The 16,487-nt window shown below is 39.2% G+C and overlaps 1 protein-coding gene across 3 annotated transcripts in view; it reads right to left on the reverse strand.

Moving 5' to 3' along the window:
* Window positions 1–8,051, reverse strand: part of KCTD1 (potassium channel tetramerization domain containing 1) — a 97,684-nt gene extending 89,633 nt beyond the window's left edge. For 2 of the 3 annotated variants that reach the window (XM_087890508.1, XM_087890505.1), the window contains exon 1: window positions 7,394–7,548. Coding sequence is in view for 1 of the 3 variants with exons in the window: in XM_034429642.3 (XP_034285533.1) it covers window positions 7,394–7,402 (9 nt within the window). In the remaining 2 variants the exon portion in view is untranslated. Of the gene's footprint in view, window positions 1–7,393 lie in introns of all 3 variants that reach the window. The other variant, XM_034429642.3, reaches the window with a different exon arrangement.
* Between the last annotated feature and the right edge of the window lie 8,436 nt (window positions 8,052–16,487).

Consider the following 16,487-nt stretch of genomic DNA (forward strand, 5'->3'; position numbering starts at 1 on the left):
GAATGAATGAATGAATTGAAATAGGGATCGGAGAGAGAATTTTTTTCTTGACAGATTTTCTTCCCCTTCAAATGCAGAGCAAACAGTTGAACTACATGAACAGCATTGCTGGCGAAATGTGTGACAATCTGTGTTTCTGATCATATTTGAGATCATGAAGGACAATCTACAAACTTTCAAAAGGGTCCCTCGTTGTTGTCTTTTGCTGAACAGCATGAGTCTGCCAAAGGGTGTAATGGCTAGATTTCACTCTCACCCAACTATAACTCTCAGCATTTTTACTATATGCCATAACAGCTGGAACTTTTTTTAAACGGCATATTTAAGTAAGGTGATAAATCCCTAACCTACTTTATAAATGATTATACCTTCATGAGCATAATTGTTGAAAAAACATTGTTCATCCAATGATACTGGCAGGGGTTTCAGTGCACAAAAGTTTTCATTGCATAAATTCATTTAAGGAGGAAATATGCCATAGTAGTGGTGAAAGTTCAGGAAAAATACAGGACCAACATGCTAGAATTATGAGTTAGCTAGAAGATCATATGGTCCATCATTACAGGATGGTGCACTAGATGGATTTATGGCATTAGCCATCTTTTGCCTTTTCTTTATGCATGCTTTGTAACAGCAGGATAAAAATGCAAATAACCCTGGATAAAAGTATCTGAACATGTGCAAAACACAAATATCTATTGTTGCTATTGATCGGGGGCAGGACAGTATGCTTGCGCCGGTACCTTTAACTAAACTTGGTCTGCAAAAATCAACTATAATTTCCCATGGCATGGATTAGTTATTTTTCATAACACTATTCACAATATACTAAATGTAAGGCCCACGGTTCACTTTACCTTCCCATCACTATTGCACATATAACAGAAAATCAGTGGTGGTGAAGCAGTCTCTAAATATATGCACTGAGTAGCTCTCAGTACCAACAGAAACATAAATTATGCAAGATTCCCACTGATGTAGAGCACCAAAGTATATACAGCAGTACATAAATAGTCATATTGTGGCATCATGAATGTGGAACTGGTAGGTACTATTCTATTTATTCTGCTAAAATATCTGTTAGTAAATGCAAGAAGCACAAGAACTACAATTAAACATTAATATCAGTTGTGATGATATAATTTTGTAACTATGTAATCATTGAATTCAAATCCATTGGTTCTTGAGAAATGGCTGTTTGCATCTTAAAGATGTATTGTCATGGATTTACTTTAATTAACAATTTACCTGCATCTTTTAAATCATCTGCATATATTACTAAGTAACACTAAACATTATTAATAAAGACTAAAACAATCATCCAACCACATGTAAACAGTAAATAATTAAATCTCCCTCTTAGTTTTCTTGAACTTTATTGCAAACAAAATAAATTTTATTTTACAAAAGTATAAATGCTTGTTAGGTAGATTGGATGGAACCTGTTAAGCTTATTTCCATATATTCATGATACAGAACATCCATTTACTAGATTCCCCTAGCATTTTTTAAAATCAAGGCTAATATCTTCATTTTAAAGGTGCAGAATTTCCCAACTACTTTCATGGATATACACTGAATGTATATTTCAGTGAATGTGTATAAACCTTCATGCTATGCAGCACTATGTAAAAAGTATTGAAATAAATTTGTGTTTTAAGATTACAGCTCTAGTTGATATTATTCAAACTCAGATTAGAAATAACTGTAAACAAGACACATCTTAGCTATAAGAGAGACCTCTAGTGTGTGCTAGAACATCTTGTGTCATGCTTCAGGCATAATTAATACACCAATCTCACTGCAGTCATTTTGCATACATGATATTAAATTTCAATAAGTGTCTCTCAGAGTGAATTAGTTTTAAATGTCCTCCTAAGTGTGCAGCTTAACTTAAATGGCATCAGACTAAAACTGAATAAAAACTCAACCCTTCCTTCTGCACTATGTCTGATCAGTTTCAGTGATTGGATTTTTATAGCTGAATGATCAAAAGGTCACCAGCAGTATTCAGTCCTTTGTATCCAGGACCACAAATACTTTGCCTAACAGCGTCTTTATATTCCTACCAGACCAAAATGCAAAAATAAAGCAATTTATAAATCTAGTGTTTATCCCATTGAATGCTATAGGGTGGATTTAAAATAACTGGTCTCTGATTTATTTAATGACCAGTAATAAGTATGCATGTATAAAACTAAAGAAAATAGGATTTGAAATTAATGCCTGCTTTAAATCTGATGTACTTTGGGGGGGGGGGTTTAAATTCAGGAAGTCTTTTAATGTGGAAGCAAAATTGCAGTATCCCAGTGTAATTAGATTTCTACATAATTGGAATAATATCATAAATGTAAATTTGCAAATGATAGGGAACATAATTAAACAGAAAATTTCCAACAAACAAGTTATTAGGTCATAAAAATACTGAAAGAGATTGAGCCTACAGAGGAATGTGGGTCTAAAATAAGGATAGCAATCCTGTAACATATAGGTCATAGCTTATAATCACATCTCTATTTCGTCCACTCTGAAATCTCTGATCATCAGTTTGGCTACTATCAAAGGCACAAAGAGTGGAGATGGTAAAAAGAAAACAAAGACGTTAAAGTGGCCAATCAGAGTTAAGGAAATATGGACAAATATTTAGGAGGCCTGATGGTTCAGTGTTTAGAATGCAGTATTGCAGGCTAACAAACCCTAGTCTGTAGTTCGATCCTGACCGGTTCAGCTTTCTATCTTTCCAAGGCCAGTAAAATGAAAACCCAGATTGTTGTGGAAAATAGGTTGACATTGTAAACCACCCAGAGAATGCTGTAAAGCATTGTGGAGCAATATATAAATCCAAGTGCTGTTGTTATTGCTTGTAGACAAATGAAATCATAAGCTTGGAGAAAGTGTGCAGGAGTCATTAAGGGAAAATAAGAGACACTACATGCTGCAGACCCTACCAGTCAAGGAATTTCAGATGCCAGGGTCTAGAACAGGGGTATCAAACTCGCGTCATCACGTGATGTATCGTGACTTTCCCCCCCTTCGCTAAACTGGGCATGGCCAGCGTGTGACGCATCCAGCCTGAGGACCTTAAATTTGACAGCCCTGGTCTAAAGGAATATGTTCTACCATACCTCCCACCCTCTGGAATCTCTTCCCCCCCCCCACACACACAGGTTGGATCTTTGCACCTTTTGCGCCTTCCAAAAGGCCTTGAAGACATGGCTGTGTTAACTATACTTAACGCATTGTAAGCCACCCTGAGTCTCCGGAAAAGGGCAGCATATAAATCGAACAAATAAATAAATAAACAAACTAGTCTGGGATTCCAATGGGATTGTGACACTTTGGAGGTGCCTAATGGAGTAGATAAAACGCCACCTTCTCACTATGCACAATTTGCTCGCTCCCTCTCCGTCCTGCTTAGTTTTATTTTGATTGAATTTAAATTTAAGATTATTTGTTGTTTTAATGTTTTCTCGTACATTTTATTCAATGTCTATGAGCTGCCTACATTTGGCGAGATTGGCAGCATACAAGTTTGATTAATAAACCTAGTCCTGTAAAATGAAAAGGTGTGAGAAAAAAACTCAAAGAGGTCTGCCTTGATTCTGATTAGTATAAGAGGGGATAAGGAGGCGCTTTGACAAACTTTCAGAATTCTATTATTATATCCTATAACAATAAAGCATTCTTGGAATCTTCATGAATTCTGTTTCCTGACCTGGCCTACCTCAAAAGACTCACTGGAAGCTTATGAGAAGCAGAGAGAAATTTGAATAAGCAGCTCATGGGAAGCTGCCAAAAGGAAACACAGAGCATAGAAGAGAAATAGTCTTTGGCCAAAAGAACATTAGAAGTTGTAAAAGCCTGTGCTCAGTATGCAAAATGGCTGCCATGTGAGGTACCGGTATATGTAATTAGGAAGTGGGTGCTATAACAGCATCTCCAGCCATAAAATATCCACTTACCTAAAGGCAAACTCACTCCCATCCTATGGAAACATTATGGTATTCAAATATTCTTATAAAGAAATAGGATCCCAGAGGCTTTGTAGCAAACCAATGTCCTACTTATTATCTATTCATTCACCCATTGTTCTTTTTCTCTCATTATTTCACTTTATTCATTCAGACTCCCTTTAAGAAATGTGAAAAATAGAGTTAGTGGGTACCAAGGGAAGTCCTGTGGACTCACTCTACATATGACATGGAGTGTCAGTCTCTGAACTCTCTTCTGGAGGACAGAGATGTATTAACATGGAACTGGTTTTTGTGTGTGTCTTGTTCCTGCCATAATTAAACTGGGAAATTACATTAATAGAAAAGAAGGATGGCAAATTAACTATTTCAAGCTGAGGTGTTTTAGTTAATCCCCATTTCCTATATGTACCCCACTTGAACTGTCTAATTTATACTTGAGTGCTGTAATGCTAGTTCTAGTGCCGACTTTTCTTCTTCTTGTGGTTTAATTGCTCTTCACTGAGAAAACAAAAACAAGACACCCTCATCCTTATTCAAAGAAAAGTACAGAATGTCCTGGGGGGGTGGAGATTATGGTAGGAAGCAACAGGAGTTTGCTTTTTTGGTAAAGCCACTCTGATGGCTATTTTGTGAGTGAATCCACAATACACGCTCAAAATTCCAGATGTGTATATTAGTCCATAAAAGGTTTAATTAAATTTTATGATATGTCTTATGGATGCATATACACACCCAACAGACTAGACTTACCATAGTTGTGTGTTATGTAACTCTGCAACAGCTTGTATCTCTGGATGTTTACTCGTCCCGCTAAATTCAAACGGCCTTACTTCAAAGTAAGATGTACAACTACACTCTTTCATTAACTGTGCATTTGAAATACTGATATAAACAAATCTGCCAAATAAATTATTTTAGGTATATTAGGAAATCCCCTTCTTTCCTAATTTTTTTTGTTTGTTTTTCCACTTTCAAAGTAGAAGGACTCTTTAGGAGTCTAACTGCTGAGAAGGTAAAAGCCATTTTCCTTATTTTTAATTTGCTCAAACAATCCAAGCATGCTTGGTGCCCAGAGGGTATGCTCAAATAAACTTGTATGTGTCTGCCAGTTTTGTTGATTGAAACCAGAAGGCGAACATTTCTGAGAGAATTGTGATGTTATAACTGTTTCCTTTATTTCAAGAAAAGAAGGAATTAGAGAGAAGGGGGAAAAAACAAGCAAAGACTTATTTGAAGATAACTGTTTGCATGCCTTCCACAGAACATTAAGGCATTTCATTTGAACTAATTGTGTTTTATCCATTGAGCTGATGCCACCGAGACTGAAGAAAGCTTAAGCCACAGCGATACTGGATGGTATATCCACTTATAGTTACCTTCAAGCAGCAAATTTCATTGCTCCATCCAATCTTAAATATGTAGCTCCTCACTTTGGGCCTGATCTGAAAGGCACTCCCTAAAGTCCTAAAGTTTAAAATATTAAACTTGCCTTCAAATGTATGTTGTTAGAAGTAGTCTTTCCAAGTTGATTAATACTGAACCTCAATTTTTCAACTTTCTTCATCAATACTCAAATCAAGAAACCAACCCACTACCATTTTTGCCTGCTATGCGTGGTTAATTTACAGATCAATATTCTGTGACGGGAATAAAATCACGGTTAACTAAATTATGAATATCCTGCAAACGCAGCCACTAGTACTGAGCAATTAATCTCTTTTGATCATTGTTTTTCATCTGCTTTTAACCCTGTATGCTTCCCGAACTCGTTTTGAATTGGGCAGCCGGACAAATTTAATAAACCAATCAGTCAAATCATCCTCCCACAATTGTTGGGGGGGGTGTTTGGAATTAGCCGAGAAATAGGTTGGGAAACACAAGCCTACGACCAGGAACGCTATGACTGACTTCGCTAGCTCGGCCAGTAGGGTAGCTACGACACGTGTTTGAGCATGTTTACACCATAGGAAATCCCCCACAAGTTATTTCCTTATTCACGTCCATTAAAAACCACTAATTTCTATCTCCAGTGACGCATCGCGAAAGCGTTGCACCCCCGACAGATTACCACCCACCACTTTCAGCGGCTACTTTTTGAATGGGCTTTCTTCCCTCCCATCACAGTACGCAGCGTGCTATGCAACCGAATAAAGCCTTCGCCGGTTCCTTCATCGTTCCTTCCTGAGAGTTTTAAGCAGCCTCTGGTCTTCTCGTACAAGCATAGTTTGCCTCAAGGCAAAGCTCTGGCCCTTTAAGATGCCCGGTATTACAGCTCGGCAGGCAGGAAGACAGGCAGCGATAACCTCGCCGAGGTTCCGCGACTCGCCGAGCCGTTGCAGGAGGCAACGCGCCCGTTCTCCGAGGAAGAACCCGCCAGAAGGGGGCAGCCGCGAGCAGCGCGCTAAAAGGGAGACGAAAGGACGCCGCAGGAGGAGCGGGCTCTCCCAAGAAAGCTCGGGTCGCCTTCGGCCTGCAGAAGGCGAGCCTTACCAACCTGAACAAGAGGGCAAGAGGAAGAATCGTCCGAAGCTGGGGGAAAAGGGGCGGGGTTGGCGGGGGCTACCTTTTTTAGCTGGCTCGCGGGGAAGAGCGCGCCCCCGCCAGCCCGCCTACTGGGGAAGGTGCCTCCTGTTAACACAGAAAGCGAAGGCCCCCCCCCCCCCCGGGGGCAAGAGCTGAACACACGCACGCGCTTTTCGCCCATAATGGCGTCTCTCGTGCAAGCCAGCTGGGGCGCTTGGGGGCGGAGAGAGCCGCCGAACAATACTAGTCTAAGGCTCCGCTTGCGGCCCGTCCTCCCCCCCCCCTCTCCCGCTTGTTACTCCGACGCTCTTCGGAAAGAGAGGCGGCGGTTTGCGTGCGCGGAGAGGAGAAGGGAGAGCGAGCAAAAAGCAAACCCTCCTGAAGCCCCGCCGGGAAAAGCAGTCGAGATAGGCTGGGGCGCGGGCGCGCGCGCGCGCGGTGTAGCCCGGCTAATTGCAAAAAGCAGCCGCTTATGGCGGCGCCACGCAACGGGATGGATTGGCTGCACCCTTTTTGGAAAAGAGGGCGGCGAGGGGGAGACGAGGGTCAGGAGAATCGGGGGGGGGGGAGAGAGAGAGAGAAAGTGATCACTTCCAAATCGGTAGCCGCTCGGACCAGGCGAGCTCGGCAGGCGGAAAAGACTGCGCGAGAAGCCGCTGGGAGAGATGCCAGAAGGAGCGTTCCAGTCGCAGCCCAGCCCGCCCTCGTAAACTCGCAGCGCCCCAGTTCCAGTGAACCGGGAGGCTGGAGATTTGCCAGTCCGGTGTCTCTCCTCGTCTATTTCTAGGAATGTGCGGCGCTCACCCATTGCCTGGCACATGCGTAAAAGCGAGTTGCGCCCAGAGTCCCAAGCAGACCCTTCTTAGCAAATAATAACAAACCCATCCAGATCTTACCTGAAACATTGAAGCCGCGAAGTGTGTATGTCTCTTTTTCCAAGTCCTTTTTTTCCCCCCTCTCTTTTTTCCTTCCTTCCTCCCGATATTTCTCTCTCCCGGCAGCGATCTGCTCTCTTCGCTATACCAGAGAGAAATGCAATAGCTTGGCTAAGGTAGACAGAACAAAATACAAAGAATAGTTGCTCCAGGGGTTTTGAAACCCCTCAAGGCAAGGATCAGGATACAATTAGCTCATGTCTCTACCTCCAGTCTAAATCAATCTCCAAAATAAAAGTTAAATTAAATTAACTGATCACACGGGCATTGAATTGATCTCTTTCAAAATGCACACGCACATGTATGTATTTTTTCCAGATATTTGTTTTTTTTTTTGTTGTTTTTGGTTTGGAAAAAGCAGGCTCATTCCAGCCTCCAACTTGCTTTTTACTTTCCTCTTGCACAGAAAAGCTGATTTTAATCGTTGTGATTAGTTTTGATGTAACGTTTCCGCGGGCGATTTCTGCAAATGGATGGCGTGTTTCTTTGCCAGAAGAGGGAAAAGCAGCAGATGATGATAATTATAAGGATTGTTGGTTGTTTCTTTTTCTTTTTCTAAAAGGGCATTTAGATCGGTCCCTACGCTTTTCCCGGTTGACCTAATGTTACCACTGCATTGAGGTCGCCTAACTTGTTGATTAAGATGCCCTTCTAATTTGAATAAAGGATAGGGGATGATTTGGCAAGGGAGCCAGGCATTTTCTGATCCTTTGGCTGTATGACTTCCCAGATGACGTATATAAAAAAATAAAATAAGCACATGGAGTCTGCTTTGCCCCAATCAAGTCTGAATCAGTGCCTGGGGGTGATACACAAACTCATTTTGAATGTTCAACCATGCAGAATTGCAAAAAGATTGAAGGAGTTCCACTGAATTTTTATTCCAAAACAGCAGAATTAAAACAAAATCCCTTCTCAGGAATTCACCATGAAAGGATCACATGAGCCTGTCATCAATTGTGGCCAACTTTCCCCAATTATCTAATTAAACTGGAAGAGTTTTCCAACTTTTCTGGGCTGGTAACTACTTCCTGAAGAACCTGCGGTTAACTACTTGAGTAGTTTTATTGATTTTAATAAGACTACCCCAATACTGATCGTTTAACTTTTAAAGTTTTTTTCGCCATAGTGAAAGTTAAATTTGTCTAAAATCTACAGTAACTGGAATATTTAATTTTAAAATGACTGAGTTCTACCTGAGTTTATAATATGAAGAGCACAGAGATATGACAAAAATTGCAGGGTAAATGTGACCATGGCCTTGGTCCTGTTTTATAGTCACTACAGGGTGAAATAAATCAAAGAATTTATTTCCCCACACCTTATTGACCAGAATATATATTGCAGTATTCAAAATGTATACAGTGTATAGCATGTATTATGGAAAATTTAGAAGCACTACTTGGTTGCAACACTTAAATGCGCAGTTCCAGCATATTTGCACAATCAGGTAACATGATTAAAAACAAATGCGATGGGATTTTTCCTATTAATTCAATGTCACCTCTCACCTCCTGTATTCTTCAGCAGTGTTATTGTACCTGATTGGTGCAAAGAGTTTTGAGTTTCTTGAAGTAAGACAACTTTTCAAGCTAAAGGTACCTAATAAATAGTCTTGGATAGGATTAGATGATCCAATCTCATGTAAAAATAATTGATGTTAAATTCTGTTGTAATCAAAAGCTCGTAGAAGTGGACATCTAAAGCCACTGTAAGTAATACTTAATATTAGACCCTATTTCCCCCAAAATTTAAATAACATTTTAAATTATGAAAAGGAATAAAAGGGAGTGAAATCAATGGTTTTAAAGTACACTTCAACATGTAAGTCAATGTTATTTACAAGAACAGATTTAATAAATCAGATTATTTTCCATGTAGGTAAGTGAAAATTTAAACACATGCTTTACAGTAGCAGGTTTATCTACAGTATATTAACTTAAATGTAATAAAAGAAAAATTAAAGTATTAAAATGCTGCTTTTATTTTTGTGGCTAGTCAAATAGTTGATACAAAAATCAATTTAAATAATAGTTTATTAATTTCTTCTAGCCATTAAAACACAAATATAATTTAGTTCATATTTTCTAAAGAAACTGTTGAAAAGAATCAAAGTTTGGGAGGATAAAACAAAAGAGTTTGTCTTTCTGATGCAATGTTTTGCATCCAATAATAACAGCATACTTCTAATACAGGGATGTTAAACTCGCAACGACATGTCACATGATATATCACAACTTTTTTCCCCTTTGCTAAACTGGGGGTGGTTGTGGCGCATCTGCCCCACAAGTTTGAGACCCCTGTTCTAATACATCATGTATCTTTTCTGTCCTGAACAAGTGAATCAAACATCAGTAAAACTCCATTAACTGGAATCTTACCAAAGATCTTACATCTGGGGACAATTACATACCTCCCAATTTTGTCCCTGACAACTCATCATTTTTGCCTGGAATTCATCATACACACTATACCAGACCTGGTGTCACCAATCAATACCTTGTACAAAGATATCTGGTCCTTGCTGAGAAATATCTTCTCCAATAAATTTATTTTGTCCTTTCCTTTCTGCAGGTATTTCTTCAGCAGGCATTGTTGGGTATTTTCTGCACTATTTAAAGTAGGGTATCCCACTTTGACATATGTGCTATCCTATATATACATTCCCTCTTGCAGGTTCACTATTAGCTTTCCATATTTCCCGGCATTCACATACATTTCTTTAAGACAGATTTAAAAGAAATTTGCCCTGCATGCCATTTTCTTTGGGATTCTAGTCTGGTGCCTGAGAGATCATCGTATTGCTCCTACTATTTCCATCACAACCTGCCTTTCTTCCAAGGAACCAAAACCTCTATGAGACTATCTCCGTTTACAAAGTTATTTATACAGCAATCAATGTGTATTAATTTAAGAAAAATTAGCACTGGAGCTCAGTGTATACATTTGCATACAGAATATCCACTTATCACTCCTTGGTATCTCTAAAAATGAACCTGAAAGCTAAAAGAGTCATTGCCAATCAATTTCAATAATATTGGGTGAGGGGACCAGTGATCCAATTCTAATTTCTATATGTATTTTGACAGATGTCTCTTTGGTTGAATCCAAACAACCAGAAGCATGTAGCTAACCATTGGTATTCTTCAAAAAGAAATAGGATTGGACTTTGTTAGTACTCATATGGAAAATAGCCTGCAAATCCCAAGGTTTGGGCTAAAGTAGGAGGTTGGATAAACATACTGGGAAAAGGTGATGACAAACAGCTTCTACATGCTGTTAGCAAAATATCCTATCTGGCTGTATTCATATAGTGCTGAGGATCAAGCTTGAGTTAAAGGAGTTCTTATCTCTTTATTCAAGAGTAATGTACTTCTGATTCTGACAGGCTTGCTTTTCTGGAGATTGAAGCATATAGTAGCCTGATGTATCAGAGAAAGCATGGGGATGTTTTTACAGATATGTGAAATTAATAAGATGGCTAGAATGCATTTTGAATAGGCAGAAGTTGTTGAAGAAAAATATTCATTACTAAGGCCAGCATAATTATTCTAGAAGTAATTTGCTCTATTATTCAAGAGTTAATTTATTCTTGACAGCAACTGCCATACCTCTGTGTTTCTATTTTTAGATACTGTTTAGTTATTGAATATTATTTTACTGAAAAACTATGTTCAATTTTATTTTATCTGGCATTAACTTTGAAGGGAAATTCCTCCTGTAAATTTTACATAAATCTGGAACATGTTTGTGAAACAATCTGTGAACTCAAACTGAGAGAGGTATTTGGGTTTTGAGTTTTTACTAAAAAGTCTCATCTGGTTATAATTAGTTCATGGAAAACTAATATCCTCCATCCCTCATGTCATCATCAATATTAACCCTGAACAAAATGGAAACTTTTTCAAAGAGAAAATTTTCTTAGCCGCGTACTAGAACTTAAAACATTCAAATATTAGAAGGTTTGACTAATTCTGGAAGTCATTGCCCTAATGCATTAGGAGGATAAGGATAAGACTGTTGTAAAGGATACATACAATGTGAACCCATGCATTTTTATTTGGCCCTTCTTGTAAAAAACAAATATCAAAACTAACTCTATGAGTATGTCAGTATGGTTTTTATATTACCATGTCAACCTGACTCTAATCTCAGAAATATATGACACTTAAGCAGAAAACATACAAACAAATAAATGCAAACACCTCTATCTAACAATCTATGTCCAAAGTGTACTTTAAAGTTTAAGAGCTGCTTATAAAATAGTTATGTTTCTTTTCAATTTTCTTTCCAAATTTGGCTTCAAATTTTCTTCTTTCTCTTCTCCCAGCTAGCATGAGGTAGTAGATCCTTTTTTACTCTTACCATTTGTTTACCAGTTGCCATTATTCACTTCTAGCCTCTCATGTGTACTCAAGAAGATAAAGTATGAGATCAGACCTTACAGTTGCATGACTTCTCACTATTACACAGAGGCAACTTGAATAATGTCACTTATTTTGGGGAGAAAGAATATCCATATTGAATTGTTCACATTAATACAACATCAGGAGTCAGTACTGACCACCTCCAAGCAGAAAGAAGTATAATACATTGATGGAATAGAAAGTGGCAGACTGTTCACAAATGTGGGATTTAACAGCCTCATTTATTATTAACCTTAACATATAATAGGGAGCTTCTCATGTCATGTTATTATAAAAGCAAAGGAACTGTAACAGACTGTAACCAAACCAATATTTTCCTAGAACTTTTCAATTTTATATAACTTTTCTGGCCATTTCGACCAAGGGCCAAGCAATTGTTATCTTAATGATAACATTCTTAATGATATAATTCTGTTTGAATGTAACTTTTGCCCTCTCCCACACAACTCCATTGTGTGTCTCTTTCTATCATCATATCATACAGGGATGAAATCCAGCAGGTTCTGACAGGTTCTGGAGAACCGGTAGCAAAAATTTTGAGCAGTTCGGAGAACCGGTAGCAGAAATTTTGAGTAGTTCAGAGAACCGGCAAATACCACCTCTGGCTGGCCCCAGAGTAGGGTGGGAATGGAGAGTTTGTAGTATCCTTCCCCTAGAGTGAGGTGGGAATGGAGATTTTGCAGTATCCTTCCCCTGGAGTGGGGTGGGAATGGAGAATTTGTAGTATTCTTCCCCTGGAGTGGGGTGGGAATGAAGATTTTGCATTACCTTCCCTGGAGTGGTGAGGGAATGGAAAATTTGCAGTATCCTTCGCCTGGAGTGGTGAGGGAATGGAGATTTTGCAGTACGCTTCCCCTGGAGTGAGATGGGAATGGAGAGTTGTAAATCTCCACCCCGGATCACCCCAATGATGCCCTTGAAGTGATGTCCCAGTGCCTGGAGGCTGTACGGATCTGGATGGGGTGAAACAGACTCAGGCTCAACCTATCCAAGACCGAGTGGCTGTGGTTTCCGACATCCCGATATAGTCAGTTGGTGCCATCACTGACTATTGGGGGCAAGTCGGCCCCCACGGAGAGGGCTCGCAACTTGGGTGTCCTCCTGGATTCACGGCTGTGGCTGGGAGGACTTTTTATCAGGTTCGCCTGATCCACCACTTTCTGGATTGGGACTCATTACGCACGGTCACTCATGCCCTCATCACTTCCCGCCTGGACTACTGTAATGCTCTCTACATGTGACTCCCCTTGAGGAGCACCCGGAGGCTCCAACTGGTCCAGAATGCGGCCGCGCGGGTGGTTACGGGAGCAACGTGGCGCTCCCATGTGACTCCTCTCTTGCGCGAGCTGCACTGGCTCCCGGTGGTCTTCTGGGTGCGCTTCAAGGTTTTGGTTACCACCTTTAGAGCTCTCCATGGCTTAGGACTGGGATACCTATGAGACCGCCTTCTGCCACCAATAGCCTCTTACCGACCAGTACGCTCCCATAGAGAGGGTCTTCTCAGAGTGCCGTCGGTCAAACAATGTCGACTGGCGGCCCCCAGGGGGAGAGCCTTCTCTGTGGGGGCACCTGCCATCTGGAACGAACTCCCCCCGGAAATACGGAGGATCCCAGATCTGCGCACTTTCCGCCGCGCCCTCAAAACATTCCAGCAGGCTGGTCTGGCCTAACCTCCCTTTTAATTGTTTTTAAATTGGTTTTATAATTGGGGTGTTTTAAATCTGGCCAAAGTATTTAATGTATTTTAAATGGTTTTTAACGTTTGTATTATGTATATTTTACTTTCTGGCTGTTCATCACCCTGAGTCCTTCGGGAGTAGGGTGGTATATAAATTTAATTATATATAAAATAAAAAATAAATAAGAGTTTGCAGTATCCTTCCCCTGCCACGCCCACCAAGCCATGCCCACCAAGCCACAACCACAGAACCAGTAGTAAAAAAATTTGGATTTCACCACTGATATCATATCATATCTCATATCATATTGTATCATGTCTTTATATATGACAAAGAACTATTTTTTCAACTGGTCCTTAATTAAACTGTAATCTCCAAATGTGCAAGAGTTTAGTGTGTGTCTCAGGTTTGGTTCAAACACTTGTACATAGCTTGGATTTATGTGACAGATGGTTCTAATTAGAGACTGCAATCAGGACTGGCCCTCACTAAGTTGGCACTATAGACAACATAAATTTTCCTGCTACCCTCAGGCTTCTCAGGGACCAATATAGAAACTCTATGGCTTTTCCTGGCACTCTGATCTCCAGTATTCAGTGTCTTTACTTAACAAGTTACTTCCCCCAAATAACCATCAACAGATACTGTTCTTGTTTGTTTTTTTTAAAATACTGTACAATGGACAAATCAGAAGAGGAGAATATTCTAATGTAAACTAAGATTTATTTTATGAAGAAAAGTGGGAATTCTGATGGGAGTGTTGAATCATGGGGGTGGGATGGAAATGAGAGTCATCTTAGTCTAAAAAATATGCAATCATGGAAATTACAATGTGTAAAGTAACTACCCTCTTTCCATTCTTAGAACCAGCTATATCTACAGTGATTCACGACTTGGGGGTAGTGTAAATGATATATTTTATCTAGCACTTTAAAGATACTATGGAGTATCTGAAGGCAGTTCTGTTTGTAGCACAATCTGTCTTGTTTGCAGTTCATCTGGTATAGAACCACTTAGCTTTGCTTCATTGTCCTATTGCCTGAACCAGAACTGTTCCTGAGATACCTAATAATGCAACAGAGTTGCCTTGAAGGCACTATATAAATTTATGTAAGTGTATCTCTTTGTGTATCCTTTGGGTGTTAGAAATTCTCAGTTTAGCTAACCATGAAAATAACTGTCATGTAATTCCAATATAGGTGCAAAATTATATTATATATATATATATATACATACACATACACACATATATATACATACTATATATGTAATATATAGCACACACATATATATACTGTATAATATACATACTATATATGTAATATATATATATATACACACACAAACACAAATATATATACTTATACCGTAATACACAAACATACTAAATATCCGTGATGGCGAACCTATGGCACACCTGCCACAGGTGGCATGCTGAGCCATATCAGTGGGCACGTGAGCATTGCCCTAGCTCAGGTATGCCGGCCAGCTGATTTTCAGGCCTTCCCACTGGAAGTCGGGAAACGGGTCGTTTCCTGCCTCCAGAGGGCCTTGGGGAGGTGGGGAAGGCTGTTTTTGCCCTCCCCAGGCTCCAAGAAAGCCTCTGAAGGCTGGGAAGGGCAAAAAACGGGCCTACTGGCCCACCGGTGCCATCACGTGCCAAAAGTGGGGGAGCGCAGGGGGGATCACATGTGCATGCGCAGGGGTGCAGGGTGCATTGAATTATGGGTGTGGGCACACACATGCATGACCCCCCCGCTCCCCCCACTTTTGGCCCGTGACGGCAAAAAGGTTAGCCATCACTGCTATATATATATACTATATAATATAAACTATATACATACATACTGTAATCTATCTATCTATCTATCTATCTATCTATCTATCTATCTATCTATCTATCTATCTATCTCTCTCTCTCTCTATCTATCTATCTATCTATCTATCTATCTATCTATCTATCTATCACCTACCCACTATATATACATTTAACAAGATTAAATATATTAACCCAATTTTCTATGCAGTATTTTGTACTCTTAATTGTACGAAACATCGTAACAGGTAACAGAACAGCAAACATGAAAGTTCTCCTTTATTTTTCAGCTAACATAAAAACATCAGAACAATTAGGGAGTAGAATTACAATACTCAATCCTTTTATTACTGAGATAACAGGTACAGTAGAATAATAAAGAATGAATAAACTTCAAATGTATAAATACTTCAAAAGCCAGACTCTTCCAAAATCAAGTTGATGTTTTTTCTACAGGCATCATACAATGGATGGTGTTTGATACCTTGCATTAAGGAGGAAGCAGTTTGGAAAATATTATTATATATTATCACGTAATAATAGAAGCACATCTTTATTATGGAACAGAAAAGCAGAAGGTACATCATAGTAATGGTCTAATATACTACATGAATGAAAGCTTCTGAAAGAGTCAGCAGAGTAAAGAAGTTATTTAAGACAACACATTTGGAAGTCTCTTTAAAATTGCTGTTTATTTAATGTATTGGTGTGTAATTCTGAAAGAACAAATCTACATGGGAACAAACCCTATTTAACATATCAAAGCAAACAACAATTGTATTTGATAAATAAAATGGACTTTTTTTTCTCTGCCACAAGGGACTGAAAGGGGGGAAATATAACAAATAAAAAGACCAAACAAAAATTTAATCCAATTAACAAGTAAATTATTTCAGAACCACCTTTCCTGTTTTGAATGTTTCACATGTATACTCACCATGCAAACCCTCTAATGTCCTTCAAAGAATTTTTTTTTTTTTTGCATGAAACTGTAATGTGTGCCTTCCAATAAAGCTGAAGGATAGGACATTCACAAAAATGAAAGGAAATACTTTGTCATTCAGTATGTAGTTAAATTGTCAGATTTGGTTCTATAACATAGTGAAATGATTGCCAGTTTGAACAACTTTAGA

This window comes from Pantherophis guttatus, chromosome 3, assembly GCF_059756535.1.
Source record: "Pantherophis guttatus breed Tessera chromosome 3, ASM5975653v1, whole genome shotgun sequence".
NCBI lineage: Eukaryota > Metazoa > Chordata > Lepidosauria > Squamata > Colubridae > Pantherophis > Pantherophis guttatus.